The sequence below is a fragment of the Chelonoidis abingdonii genome, chromosome 7 (genome assembly GCF_003597395.2).
Source record: "Chelonoidis abingdonii isolate Lonesome George chromosome 7, CheloAbing_2.0, whole genome shotgun sequence".
NCBI lineage: Eukaryota > Metazoa > Chordata > Testudines > Testudinidae > Chelonoidis > Chelonoidis abingdonii.
This window is the reverse complement of record NC_133775.1, coordinates 105,442,558-105,457,126: the sequence shown is the minus strand read 5'-3', so window position 1 is coordinate 105,457,126 and position 14,569 is coordinate 105,442,558. Positions and strand designations below refer to the sequence as shown.

Genomic DNA, 14,569 nt, shown 5'->3' with positions numbered 1-14,569 from the left:
TGCTATCAGTGATTTATAACAAACAGTGAGGTAGCACCACCCAGCAGGGGCGTAGCTATGGTGGGTGTAAACACAAGACATCCCTTGTAGGCAGGGTGCGTTCCAGGGGGAAGGGAAGTGAGCTTAAAGTACTGACAAGGGGACATCCCGGTCCCATGCTCTGTTTTTGAAGAAAAGGTGTAAAGGAAAGTGGGCTCCTAGTTCAAGAATAAAATAACTGCCTCAGCAGTTAAGTACTTTAGAGCCCTCAGACACCCTCCCAGCCTGCTCCTTGCGTACCTTGTTCCTAGTGCTTTCAATAAAGCCCATATCCCTTATACAGAGTCCACAAGGGGGGTGAGGGGGGAGAGAAATCACAACTAAACTTTAAGTCAGGGATTTAGCACAACCCCCCATTCCTCTCTGAAACCCAGACACACACACTTGCCTCAACCCACACTACCTAGAATGAACGGAGCTGGAGATGGGGTGTGGCAGGGGGGTCTAGGCCCAGACGGGGTTTGTAACATGGCTTCCAATAAACGTTGCCATCTAATGCTCATGTGTTTGGCTCGTCAAGCTAGAGAGCGCTCTATCCACTGAGGCCTGGCTTATACACAGCGAGTGTCAGACGGGGCTGTGACGTCAGCCCGCCAGGGCAGCGCACACAAGAGATTTCCTCTCCTTGTGCAGTTTCCTGCTCCCTTTTCTCCTTGTTGTCACTGTAACTTTCTAGGTTCTACGGCTCTTAGGGATGAGGGCTCTAATGTGTCACTCACTGGCTGGAGCTGCTCTGTTGCCATGAATTAAAGTGCTCAAAAAAAGAGTTGGCACCAGAAAAGACTCAGATTCTCTTTTTCTGGGCAGAGGGGAGTTTGGAAGGGTAGAGGTACCCTTGGTTGTGAAGCAGTCATCTAGATCCCTGAAACAGCCCAAAGGTTTCTCCCCTCCCCTCGGTACTCTATAGTCTAGAAGCATGTCCACTTAAAACTGCAGTACCTTGGCACCTGTAGGTATGTCATCTGAATCTGCCAGAAGGATCCTGGTGGAGCAAAGGAAAGCTCTCCATCCCAACCAGGGGCCGCAAGTCATCTCTGCAGGGCTCCCAGACCCAAGCAATGAGACCCCCAAAGTGGGAACTGCACGCTAAGAGGAGAGGGAAAGGAAATCAGGGTCCTGTCTTTTCTGGTTGTGCACTCACTCTCATTTCTCCTGGACAATGCCTTTAAAGAGAAGGAAGGGAGATTCGCTGCCATGACCCTGAGGAAAACCCAGTGAGCGGCATTGCTGGGGTGGAGCGGGAGAAAGAAAAGGGGTCACTGTACCAAGGCACTGGTGGTGTTGGAAATGGGGGGGGTGGCCAGTGCCCAAAGGGACTCGTAGGTGCCCACCACAAACCCCGCAAAGCCCAGGACGCTGATCAGGATGTCTTTGGCGATGGTGACGGGGTGGAGACCGTCTGAGTAATAGGTGGTGATCTCCAGCAGGGGAGGGATGATGAGGGCGAGAGCACTGCTGCTCACGGAGCCCACCAGAGAGATGACGATGTCCAGGCGGGGAATCAGGATTGCCAGCAGGCCTGGGAGAGAGAGAGAAAGAAACATAGGGCTGTTAGTACTGGCACCTGGAGAGAGACCGCTCTGCTCTGAGCAGGTGGGAACAGACAGGCCACCACAGCATAAGGTAAATGAGGCATGAGGGGTCTATGTTTGGCCCCCTGGATTATCTCTCTGCCTCTGCCCACCAATCAAAGCAAGCTTTGCTGGAAGCCAGCAGCCTGGGTGTCTCTTCCCACCTCCCTCCCCAAGACTGTTAAAGTGACAACACACGTCTAGGGTACAGAACGACCCAATCCAGGCACAACTTCCCCCGAGGCAGCATTGTCTGTTAGATAGGGCACTCCGGAGCCCTGGGCTTTACTCCTGGATCTGCCAATTGAGTTGCTGTAAGCTGGGCACGTGAGATTCTCTCTGGGGATAGCACTTGCCCACCCATCTAAAGCTGAGAGAGCTACAGATGATGGGCGCTGGGGTCATTAACCAAAGCAAGCGGTAGTTTTTCAGAGATTGGTCTTCCTGAATGGCCCCTTGGTGCTCAGTATTTAGAGGCCATTAGGAGCTCTACCTTGCCCCAGTGTGCACACAATGTACGAGGAGACTTTGGCAAACCAGTAACGTGCCTAAAACCACTATGGCTTATTGTTAAAAAGCAACCTAATCAGCAAGCTGTAAAGTGGCCATTCAGCTTGACCAAGGCAGGAGGGGAGGGGGGTTTTGGGTGCCTCAGAAAGGGCAGCTTGACCCTGCGTCCTTCCTGATAAGAATTGTGTTGAAGTTGCTGACGCATGCTTTTTAAAAGAGCAGGATATATCCTCAGGAATGTCTAATAGGGTGTCTAGGCTGCAGACTTTGGAAAAACCCACACTTGGTTAATCAATAATCAGAAGGAACCTCTTGCTTGACCATTGAAACTGCTCACTTAACAAGGTTTAAGGGACATGTCATTCTATCACTAACATATAAATAAGGGGAAAAAGCCTGAGATAGTTGGACTCGTTTGTGGACTCTTTTTGGACTCTCCCTCTGGATTCATCTCGTGGTCCCCACCAGCAGACGGAAGATTTGGCCACCGGAAGCCTGCCACAGTGTTACTCAAGAGCCACACAGCTCTGGTAATTATCAAGGGTTGATTTACTTATCTGTTGCGGATTTGTGTAAGTGCTTGAGATTAAGTAAAGTTTAGCTTTAAGCAAAAGCACTCGTGTGTTGTCCTGTTTGTGCCAGCCATCGATCGGTCGGATGGCCACGCCTCCCCTGATTTATTTCCTGACACAGAGTAAAAATTACCAAGAGCTTTGGGTTGAAAGAACCCCACGTAACAACAAGAGTGGCTAGAGAGACTGTGACCAGATTTTGGGGGGCGGGGGACAGGACGACTCTTCCTCCAGGAGTGCACTACGGCGCCATGGAAAGCCATTGTGCAAAGGGATTCGGCATCATTATTCCTGGACTCGCATATTATTAAAATGATGAGAAACACACTAGACAGCACCCAGAAATCCCCATGGTGGCAGCTTCGCACCAAGAACTGGTCAGGTTCACGGTCCCAAGAACCATGGCCACTATCTTTTCCCAGAAGAACACTGACACACGGCCAAGCCCTCTCCCCTTCAGTCCGGGGAGTACGGGGTCCCCTCAGCGGCCACCAGACCAAGGTGTCTTGTTTGAGCGAGAGTCAGCTGAGAGTCAGAAGGGTGACGTGCTCCCAGCTGGCTAGACCACAGAAAGGCCAGCAGCCTGAAGCGTGAGTGCCTCCTTGGAATGGGGAATGCTGCTCTTCAGCAGAGGGGAGGTTCCTTCAGAGCAACAGGTCATGTCAGACAACAGCCCTGTACAAAGGAATAAGCCCCAGATTCCCAAGCCTCATCTGCTGTCTCAAGACTCCCTGGGCATACAGGGCAAGTTATTTTAGAGTTTAAGCTTAAGCCCCATCTACTGCCAATGTAACCCTCCCTATCCCTTTATGAGTTCTGCTGCCTCTGCAGGAAGGTGGAGGGAAGATGAGGCTGGATCATTAGTGCACTGGGCAGCTTGCAATGGAGGTGGGGAGGGGCGACCCAGCGCTCTCACTAGTCAAACATTTACATATGCAAGGGCTCCCTATGGAACAGAGGCCCACCAGCTAGGGTGAAGCAAGGCACCAATGTGGAAAGCAGAAGGCAAAGCCCACTGGACAGGAAGAGTTCAGACCGCTGTTCGGAAACGGCATTTTGAAGTGAGAGCCATTAATGGCACCATGGCAATAGGACTGGACTACTCGCAGAGCCTCAGTTTTATGAGGCAGCTCATTTAACTTATTTCTATAGGGGCTATGATTGTGGCAGTGCGACACCCACTTATGGACAGGAGGCGCGTCCCCTGAGAACAAGAGCTAAAACATAGCTTGTTGCTAAAGACCCAGGCCTTTGGCATCATGCCCTGGAGGTCTGCTGGACTCTGGCTCCAACAGGCTACAGAGACGAGCGAGCCTATAGCTGAGAAAGCCGGGCATGCACAGGGCCAGACAGCCAGAGTCCCCCAGCCAATCTTCACAGCAGTGGCAAAAAGCCCAGCTAGGCACTAACAAGCCTTGGGCCAACCTGGGCCTTTACAAGCCTGCCAAGGCCTTGGACTGCATCTGGAGGAGCCAGCACAGAGACCAGGTGGTATGTGCTTACAGCAGGTGAGCAGTTGTGTGCTGCACCCTCTGCACAGGGACACCAAGGCCTTTGTCATTCTGCGCACAAACGGAGCTTTCCAGCTAGTCCAGAGTCACGTTTCCCCCCACCCCACCCGGCCAAGTAAGGACCCAATTTTCAAAATCAGGGGGTTAAACTCAGATCTACGTACCCAGCGTCAGGAACCCACGCTTCACATTAGGGCCGACACCAGAAGGGTTGGCTGAGTAACAGGTGCTCAGATCGATGGTTGTGGGGACCATAAGAGCAATAAAGAGGATTCTCGAGGGACACTGATCTCTTAAGGCAGAGGAAGGGTTAAACAGCCATGACCTGCTGCGTGTAAGGAACACCACGAGATCCACTGCCTTCGTAGCATTCCAACTGCCAACAAGCACCATGGCCATTAGCAACCATCAAGGCAATATGCATCAACAACATGATTGTTTTTCTTTCCAGTTCTAGTATGAAAATTCCTCCCCAACAGGCCAAGCTCCCTTTTTAAAGCATCATGTTCCTTGGCCAGGCATTTTCTCTATTTGCCAATGTGCATGTATCCGATATTGTGTTGAAACAGCAGCTCTTTCCTTAATCCCCCAGCCAAGTCAGAGTCCTGAATTAGTGGAACCATTCTCTTGCTATGGAAGGTAATCGTAGTGTCACACGTGGCATGGCAACTTCAACCCTTCCCGCCTCAGGGCTTGGATGGTAGTTAGAAACATGCAGACATTCGCCACACATCCCATTTTCATGAGGAACCTCCTGACTTGAGCAGCTAGCAGTGAAGGGAAATTACTGCAGTTCTACCTTCGTCACTAGAGGATGCCTCTCCTGGCCATCTTCAGACAGCCATGAATGAGGGTCACAGTTCTGGCTCAGCCCTCACTGAGAAGATGGGAAACGTGTTCAAACAAGAGGGAGGAGTGGAGGGTGACACCACAGAGGCCAGGGCAGAGGTGGGAACAACACAGAGCAGGAAAAGACGTCAAAGGCAGCAGAGGAAGCAGGACAGCGCTGTCTCCGAGTTTACCACTTAACACGCTGAGTTGGTTAAACAATGATCTCCATGATAATGACCCAAAACAAGGATCCTGCTGCCGGGCCAGTGCCTTCGTTTTTTTGTTAATAGAATCTGTAAAGTATTACAGGCCCCACTGAACTCTATCTGCAGTCCCAGCATTCCTGCACAATTCATATTCTTCACCCAGACTAACTGCCCAAAGGAAAAAGAAAATAAGAAAAAAACTTAGCAAACCCTACTCAACCCCAAAAGGTTGAAATTAAAACAGAGGTCGGTGCCCATCTTCTGGCACCAGTGCCGAAGGGCCATCATTGCAGTGAAGAAAGGAGCACACGACGCCAAGTCAGTGAGAGTGACAGCCAATAGACTCCACTTCCAGAAATGTGAACAACTGACACTCAGGTCCAACGAAAGGCCCTACCAGCCACATGCTGTCATGAGACTCCTCACATCCATCTGCACCTTTCCCCACTTTCCCAGCGTCTCAGGCCACTCCAGTGCTCCACCATAGCCACCAGAACACCTTGGGTTTCATACCACAGTTTAAACCATTGACTCTGTGAGCTCCAAGCCCATAAATCCAAGAACTCTCAAACCACAAAGAAGAGGAAGAGGAAAAGTTGTATCCCACTGCCTCAGAATAGAGCAGAGAGTTTTTGTTTTTTTTTTTATTACATTCAGAAATGACACCAGCACAGATGAGCCTATCAATAAATCTAGAGAGGTTTTTAGAGTTAAGGAATTACTTAAAAAAACCCACAGGTGGCCTAGTTTTTTGTTTGACATTACAAGAGCCCCCAAAACAGTGCAAGCTTCATTATTTTGACTTTATTCAGTTGTCGGGGAGAAGTATTCCCAAGATGGCGCACACCTCCAGCCCCAGGCCATTGATTTGGTGGGTGTAGCTCTTGACATGATTTGTAGAACCGGTTGAAAGTTTTTTGTTGAAGCTGCACCCAGCAAAACATGGCTTTTTGATAAGGACAAAAATTGTGGAAAATTTGTTTTGGGTCAAAATTTTGAAGACTGAAAACACTAGACTGGCAACTGAAAAATGTGGAGAATCTGGGATTCTCTACCCCCAAACCCCCTCAATTCCCCCTACTCTTCCAGTTGGGATGAGATGAGAAAGACAAAACTCTCAATTTTTGTTTCAAGCCATAGTTTTATTTAGTGAAAACCCACAAGATTCCATGGATAGTTTCAACTCCCCCCACCCCTGGCTTCAACACTTACAGAAACCACTTACCCTGGTTTAACTGCCCCTAATGATTTCCATTACTGAAGTTGCATATTGGGCCCTGGGTGTGACACATGCTCTGCTACACAGAAATGAAGAGAGAAACTCCAAGCTAGTTGGGAGATATTCTCTCACCTGCCAGCCACATTAGCCTGGCTGTATGCAGTTTCATTTTTTGCAATTCTAAGCAGAATGATGAACCTACAGCACCGAAGAGAGACGGCCCAGTGGTTAGGGCACTAGCCTGGATACTAGAGAGCTGAGTACAATCCTCTGCTCCGCCACAGATGTCCTGTGTGACCTTGGGCAAGTCACTTAGCTTTATACTGCCTCCGCTTCCCATCTGTAAAATGGCAACACCACTACTTCCCTACGTCACAAGACTGTTGTGAAGATTAGTGCCTTAAAGACTGAGGCACTCCAACACTACAGTAGTGGGGCCGCATAAGTACCATAGACAGTAGTTCAGTAAAATAAATCAAATTTAAAAAATTGCTGTAAGGGCCAAAGCCTCAGACAGCCAACTTATTAGGAAAGGAAAAAAAAGAAGGTGGGTAGCTCTCCAGCCCGCTTCATCTCTGGTGCTCAATGGCATTGTTAGGATTTTGTGTAACTGAAAAGCCCTAAGGAAGGAAGGCAACTGGATTCTGCACAACAAACAAAGATTCTCGGCAATGAAAGTAGGGCACTTCAAAGCATAATCACCACAGAGAAAAGGAAATTGGTTGACTGCTTTGAAAACGCGGCCTGTCAAAAAATACTGTCTGCTACACACTCAGGGGAGGTGGGGGGATCCAACTCCTCGAGCCCAGGATATAGAAAAAACAAAAAACATTCCATTTCTGCACCCAGAGCTTATTTGTTTCAATATGGGTCACCAGAAAATGGATCTCTTGTGCAACGGAACAAGAAACGTGCTTGGAAAGAAACGTGGCTCTGTTCCGCTTGCATCACAACACCCCCAATGCCAGGGGTCATTCTGCCAATACAGCTGCAGCATGAGGTCTGCGGGCAGCAGGGTAAGATGGCAGCTCTATTACAGCCACGGGAACCAAGGGTTCTGACAGCATGGGAGTCTGCATCTAGTTCAGTTGCTACGCTGCCCCATGACGCTCAAAGTTAAGTACAGAGCCGCCACTAAAGGCAACTTGCTCAGGTTAACGCCTCTGACAGACCTTTCTAATCACGTCACAAGATCAGGGCCTTAAAAAGTAACAGCCATCTAATTCCACAGCACGGGCAAGCCTGGCTGGTTAGCTAAGGACTGGCCACGGTGAAAGCGCAGGGAGGCAGAGGGGTTGCAACAGAAATCTGTTCTCTAACGAGTTTTGCTGGAATTAAACACAATGTGTCAACACAGGCAGCAACTCCTGAGTTAAGGCCAACTTGTCCTTCCGTGGCCCCACTGTGCTTAGACAGCGCAGGACCTTTAGCATGTGCTGCAGTCAGACTCTGGTTAAGGTTAGAGCAGCAGGAGACCAACTGAATGCAGCACTCATCCTAGCCCTTTCCACTGTAAAGGTGACCTGAGAAGAAAACAAATCCAGTGTGTGCTCTTGCCTGTCTTTGGCGCATAGGGAAAAGGGGCGGGCAAGTAGTCTTAGGGTTTGTCTATCCCTTACAACACTAAGCTGCGGTGGCGCTTAGCAAAGGCGCTATCTTTGCGGACAGGAGAGCTTCTCCCATTGGCATAGGTACTCCACCTCCCTGAGAGATGGTAGCCATGGTGACAGGAGAAGCCCTCCCGTCGACATCGCACGGTCTACACCAGGAGTTCAGTCGGTATAAATGCATCACTCGGGGGTGTGCATTTTCCACACCCATGAGCGGTGCACTTACACCAACATACGTCTGTAGTGTAGCCCAGGGCTTGGTGTCAAGTCTACTGCAAGTCTCCCTGGAAAGTCCAGGAGCACTGGACTTAAAGTTGTCTCATCACACTGATCTGAGGCACAGAGGAATATGGCTTTTATGGTTGAGAGGTTTGGAGCAAGTAGCTACAACTCACTCCACCTGCTGGAAGAAGTAGAGTAGGCACCAGGGTTCTGGCACATTATGGCACTTTCCTCAATGAGGCGACATCTTTTTGCATGGTACGTAGCAGGAGCCAGCCCACTAGAAGGCATGCAGTACCTAGCAAAGGAGACGACATGTTCACTGATTAAGCAGAAATGAGGATAGGAGAGATGATCACAATCAAGCCAGCAAGCAGCTCACCCTATGAGTGCTGGAATGACAGTCCTGCTACAACAGGGGTTCTCAAACTGGGGTCAGGACTATTGTGTGTGTGTGGAGGGTGGGGTCCTGAGCTGTCAGCATCCACCCCAAACCCCGCTTTGCCTCCAGCGTTTATAATGGTGTTAAATATATAAAAAAGTGTTTTTAATTTAAAAGTCGGGGGGGCGGGGGTCGCACTCAGAGGGTTGTTGTGTGAAAGGGGACACCAGTATAAGAGTTTAAGAACCGCTGCATGCACCACAACCTGTTCATAATGCAGCATCCTCTAATGCCAGTAGGGGCACCTTTGAGCAACGTGTGAACTTGTAGCTTTCCTGTAACTTTTCCTATATTACCACCACAGCTCTGTCTGCCTGGAGTCCTGTGGTTTGCTCTAGAGAAACATCAGTGCATTGAATTTTGGTGTCACCAGCTCATCTAAAGATAGTAAATTAGTCTCTGTAAGCAGGCTGTTGCTTGCATAAGATAGCCACAGATGATTGCACGTTATCCCCCGAACCACAGCATCAGGATGTTCATTTGAGTAACACAGGGACAACCTGCAGACATGGAACTGGCATTTCAAATGGGAAGGACCCAGTGCGATAACTCTGCCAGGATCACAACGTCCCCCCTCCCCATTCTTCTCTTCAGTAGCAAGAACAGCTGAGAGAGGGGGCCGCAGTGCAAGAAAAGCTTGTTGTGAAGCGTTCTCAGGCATTGAATATCAGAGGGGTAGCCGTGTTAGTCTGCATTCACAAAAACGAGGAGTCCAGTTGCACCCTGAAGACTAACAGCTTTATTTGGGCATAAGCTTTCCTGGGTAAAAAACCCACTTCTTCAGATGCATGGAGTGAAAAGTTACAGATGCAGGCATAAATATACTGATACATGGAGAGAAGGGATTTACCTTACAGGCATTGAAAAAATCCCACCAGCTAGTCTGAGGGCACTTTTGGAACGGTTTCTTCTATCACCTCCAGATCTTCCTTTGCAAGAGTGACTCACCGTCCATAAGGATCATGTTAGAACTGGCCTCAGTCTCAGGAATTGTGTGCATGGACAATAAGTTCCCACGTCACCTGCTGAGAACTAGATTAAAAATCCTGACTTGGGTAACTAATGCAATGGGGTCTGATCGTCTCACTGCAGTCTTCCAGGGGGCTTTTCGTCCCTATCCCAACACTGTGGTTTGCCAGAGTTCAGCTGGACTGAGAGCTGCAGGGTTAATGGAGAACAGACCCACAGTCTTGTTGCTGCCATCATCAGTTTCTCATTTATGTGCACTAAAGCCACAAACCAAGGGAAGCCTACAATTGTGCCAATGAGAAAGGGAGCAATCTTGTTTTCCCACTTTTGATGGTTTTGCACCCAAATATTATTGGCAGGGGTTATACAGAGAACCCTACGAGCCTGGACATTTTACACTGGGGGGGCGGACCACATGCTTGTAGATCTTAAAAACTAACGTGTTCTGACAATACTGGGACCCAACTCTGTCCTCAGTTACAGGGTGTCGTTCCCACTGAAGTCAATAGGAATTGTAGCCACATAAGTGATGGCAGATGCAGCCTCTCAGAATTTACACAGTCCTTTTCACCTCAAGGTGAACCACCTTGTCAGGAAGGCTGGTTAGTGTCAAAAGCAACATTAGAACTCAGGTCTTTGGCTCCCAGGCCTCAGACGCAGGCTCAACAAGTGGTCCAAATACGACACCGGACAGAGTGGTCGTATTGAGATACTGGCTGCTACATAGAAGCAGATATTTCACTGACACTGAGCCACTTCCAGGAACAGCCGGCCAACGGGCCACGGCAACAGAGCGAAGGAAGCCAGGATCACTTACAAAGCTCCAGAAGGAAAAAGAGGCTTCACCTCTTGACAAAAGCTCCCAACTCCAATGCTGCAGCTTGAGGAGGGGGCTGCCCTGTTCCACTGCATAACTCAAGTACGGTGCTTGCTCCGTTCTGGCTCAAGTTATGGGAGGGAGGATGCTGAGGGATAACAGGAACCAGACATTTTACACCTCATTTTCCGCTCTCTCCTCTCCCTCCCGCTTCCCTCAATCAAAATAAATTTCCCCCTCCCCAGTCTCCAAAGGGCACAACCCTCCAGAGAAAACTCACAGGACAAGCAGAGTAACAGGCTGCAAAATATGCCATCGTGAGCCCCCTACGACTCCTTGGATTGTGATGGCTTAGAGTAAACAAGCTTAAAACCCCACTAAAAACAAGCAGCAAAAGTAAAGCGCCAGCGGCAGTTCCGCAGCCTCAGGGGACAACCATTGTGCTTTGCACAGATATTAACTCAAAGGGCTTTTAACAGTGTAGGTTTTGAAGTGCTAAACTAGAACAAATCCAAACTGCACCCTCTCTCCAGCCACTGAAGCTGTGACGCAGGCTTGGTCCAAGGCCATGAGATCATGCCAATTAATATTCATGCAAAACACTTAATGGCTTTTATCCTCTCCGAGAACCTGGCACTGATCTCACACTCATTCAGCCTGTCCCCTTAGCACCTCTGGGATGATCGTTAATCTACCATCCACTTGCTGACAGCCACCAAAACCCATCTCCTTTAACCCTTTGTTCTTTCCCAGCCTCTTGACATATCTGCTCGGTCCCAGCCCTGGATTCACTCCAGCCTATTCCGCTTAGCTGCTTGAAACTGTCAACTCCAGGTGTGTCTCGGACCTGGAGAGTCTGCATTGTGCTGCACTACTAGGGCAGCAATGGGGGGAAGCATTCCCAGCAGAGCATCCCCCAGCACCAGGGGATCTCTGCTCCTGGAGTAAAGAGCCCCGCAGTAGAGGAAGGCAGAAGGGTCTGTTTCCTGTGCACACCCCCACCTTATTTCATCTGTTCTGTCCCACTCTAGCACTCCAGATGCTGGCAAATTCCTGTCACCCTATCCTTCTGAATGACAGTTCTAATCTTTCCAGTATTATCCTTAGTTCAAAGTAGAGCGGAGACCACCACACCTGCCTTGCACTCTTTAATTCCATCTTCTGCTAGCTACATCTCTTTTCAAACTCAGAGAGGAAGGAATAAGTCACTAGAGAATTAAAAAGGCCCCACACTTATTAGCCGGGTGGACAATAGGTCTAAGGCAAGGAAGGGTTCTCAAACTGGGGGTCGGAACCCCTCAGGGGGGTCGCAAGATTATTAAGTGGAGGGTCATGAGCTGTCACTTTCCACCTCAAACCCCACTTCACCTCCAGCATTTATGGTAGAGTTAAATATTTTTCAAATGTTTTTAATTTGTAAGGGGGGGAGATGGAGATGCAGAGTTTTACTTTCAGAACAGTCCATAGAATGCGAAAGAAAGAGGCCTGGTGAAGTAGGTCAGTTATATATGAAAGTGTGGTTGGCCGATATAAAATGCTCCTCCTCCCTATCTTGCCCCCTCCCATCCAGCTACCGTGTTAGCCAGCCACTTCTGAGTCACTGGAGGGAGTTGCCTATTTGTGAGCTGCTCACAAGCCTTAAAGCAGGGAAGAGCAGCTAGAAACCATCTGCAGGGCGTGTAACGAATGCACATGAGCCCCTACACAAGCAGCCAGGGAAGGCACTGCATGGTGTACTCAGTGGATCAGGTTTGCCCCCACCTCTGCATTCAGAAAGGGATTTCATCGCCCAACAACCAGCACTTTAGGAATGTGACCTAACACAGGCAAGCATTGTGCAAGTTTCCCACGTGCTGCTCCAACACACAGATCACCTGCAGCTCCTACTCTGGGTGCATGCAGAGCCAAGCATGACAGCCCCTGAGTAAAGCCAGGGAAGGGACAGATGCTGGGCAAATCCTAACCAGCAATCTCTGATCCCACTCCACGGGCTCTCCTGGGCGTGTCCGACTGTGTGGAGGAGGCGAGCGTCCAGTAAGCAATGGGAGAGATTCAAGGATACGCTGCCAATACTTTCCCAAGGGGTGCCACAGTGCTGGCACCCCATCCCCTCCCTAGAAGGCGAGCAAACCCAAGGGCTTGGCTCCTACTCACATGTCACGCAGACGAGGCATGTCCTGAGGAGCAGGTTGACCCACAGTGCCCAGCGCTCCGGCACCTGGGAAACAGCCCCGGGCACAATGATTTCAGCAGGGACGTAGAACTGCAGCGCATAGGTGAAGAAGATCCCAATGGAGTAGAGCAGCTTGACAGATTGGTACAGCCTGCAAAGGGAACAGGGAGAAATCCAGTCACCTCCACTCACACCCCAGCTCCCTCGGGGGCAGATTTAAGACAAAGCAACATAAAAATACCTCTGCGACAAGAGTGAATTTAGACGGGAAAGAGAGCCGGGCTTAATCCCCGTGGCTGTGAAGCCTGCCCCGCGATCCCTGGTTAAGGGGGAAGCGAGCAGCTCATTCCCAAGACAGGACAGCACCAGCCTTACACCCACAGCTGAAAGGCACTTGCTCTGGCCAGATGGCTCTGTATCCGCGGGGAGAGAGACCTCAGTGTGGGCTGGTGCCCTAGGAGTCAACAGGACCAGAGTTAGAGGACAAGCATTTCGAGTGCTCTGACCCCGCCCCGCCCATCGTGAAGGTACGAAGGGCCAGACTGAAACAGGTATTTAAGTGCTTAAAGGTGCAGCTGGGTGCTTGGGGGAATTTACAAAACTGCCTAAGGGAAGTGCCTGCCATTGAAAACAATGGGAATTAGGCACCTAACCTACTTTGAATGTTTGGAAAATCCCACTAGATGCCTTGCTGGGCACCTAAATACCTTTGGCTTCCGTGGAAACTCCTCAGACCACATGTTCAGCCCCTGGCTTAAAGCAGGCTGCTGCTAGTCAGTTCTGGGGCTCTGCCGCTTGCATAGGAGTCTTCTCCCACTGCTCAGAAAGGGGGACATTTCATACCCTAGTCAGGGTGCGTCACAGGGGCCAGGGATTTGAACTTGTGAGCACATGCACACACAGCATGACACTGTCCACCAAACTCCTGCCGACTGGAGTCCGAAGGCCTTCACTCAGCTACAGAACAGAACAGGCACTGTCCTGGCAGCGCAAGCTCCCTGACTTGCAGGGGCCACCTTTTAAAGGAATGCAGGGAGGTTAATCCCCACGAGGGCACTAATCACTGGGGCACCTGGCCAGCCATCCACCAGGGACCACAGGTCACCTCACAGAGGAGCCAGCTGATCAGACTTCAGTTTTCACCAGCAACCTACGCTGGCTGTGAGCCAGAATTACAGAAGTTGTCTCTTATTACCTGTTCCCTGGGCTCTCTCTCATACCTACCTTTGCTAGCAAAATTTGGGTTCTTTGCGGGAGGAAGAAAAAGCTACTTTTCGCCTTGCTCTGAGGCAAGCCCGATTTTACTCTGTGCCTTAAAATAAAAAGATCAAGGCTATCTTCAAAGCAGTTTATCAGCTTTTGACATGAATATTTCACAGTTTTTGATTACTGTCTTTCCCTGCAGCTAGGGGGAAGGACCGCACTGCCATGATTAGCATGGGCTTAGGAAGTTAAACGTAACGCGGACGTTACCACTGCCAGCACTTTAACCCGCTTGATTTAAAATAAGAACGACTATTTTTGGAGCTCGGCGCAGAGGGTTTGGGGGACAGGACTGTTAAAATAGCAGTGCTGGGCAGGTTGTGTGTCCTGGTAGAGACCCTAGCTAAGTTCCCAAGTCAGCAGTGTCTCGCTAGGTACTCATTCTACAGTGACAGGCACCAGCGATACAAAGGGAAGGAGTTTGTGTTCTCTGTGCGAAAATGACTCCGTTCTCAGACCAAGGATGACTAGGGGATACCAATCGCTGTGCAATGTCAAGGGATCCATAGGCAAGAGAACCAGCCTTTTATAAAAGAGTGTTGTATTACCTAGGCCACCCAGCTGACTAGATCCAAGCATTGCATGTGGCAATCTAGATCAGGCTTCCAGCTGGT

The 14,569-nt window shown here is 49.8% G+C and overlaps 1 protein-coding gene across 8 annotated transcripts in view; it reads right to left on the bottom strand.

Moving 5' to 3' along the window:
• Nucleotides 1-14,569, bottom strand: part of LOC116819771 (proton-coupled amino acid transporter 1-like) — a 45,214-nt gene that overhangs the window by 5,243 nt on the left and 25,402 nt on the right. For 4 of the 8 annotated variants that reach the window (XM_032771760.1, XM_075068188.1, XM_032771776.2 and 1 more), the window contains 3 exons: nucleotides 12,674-12,843; nucleotides 1,371-1,558; nucleotides 979-1,125 (listed from right to left, as the gene is read on the bottom strand). In XM_032771760.1, coding sequence (XP_032627651.1) covers nucleotides 979-1,125; nucleotides 1,371-1,558; nucleotides 12,674-12,843 — 505 coding nt within the window. Of the gene's footprint in view, nucleotides 1-978; nucleotides 1,126-1,370; nucleotides 1,559-6,361; nucleotides 8,590-12,673; nucleotides 12,844-14,569 lie in introns of those variants that run through there. The other 4 variants (XM_032771792.1, XM_032771785.1, XM_032771810.2 and 1 more) reach the window with 4 other exon arrangements.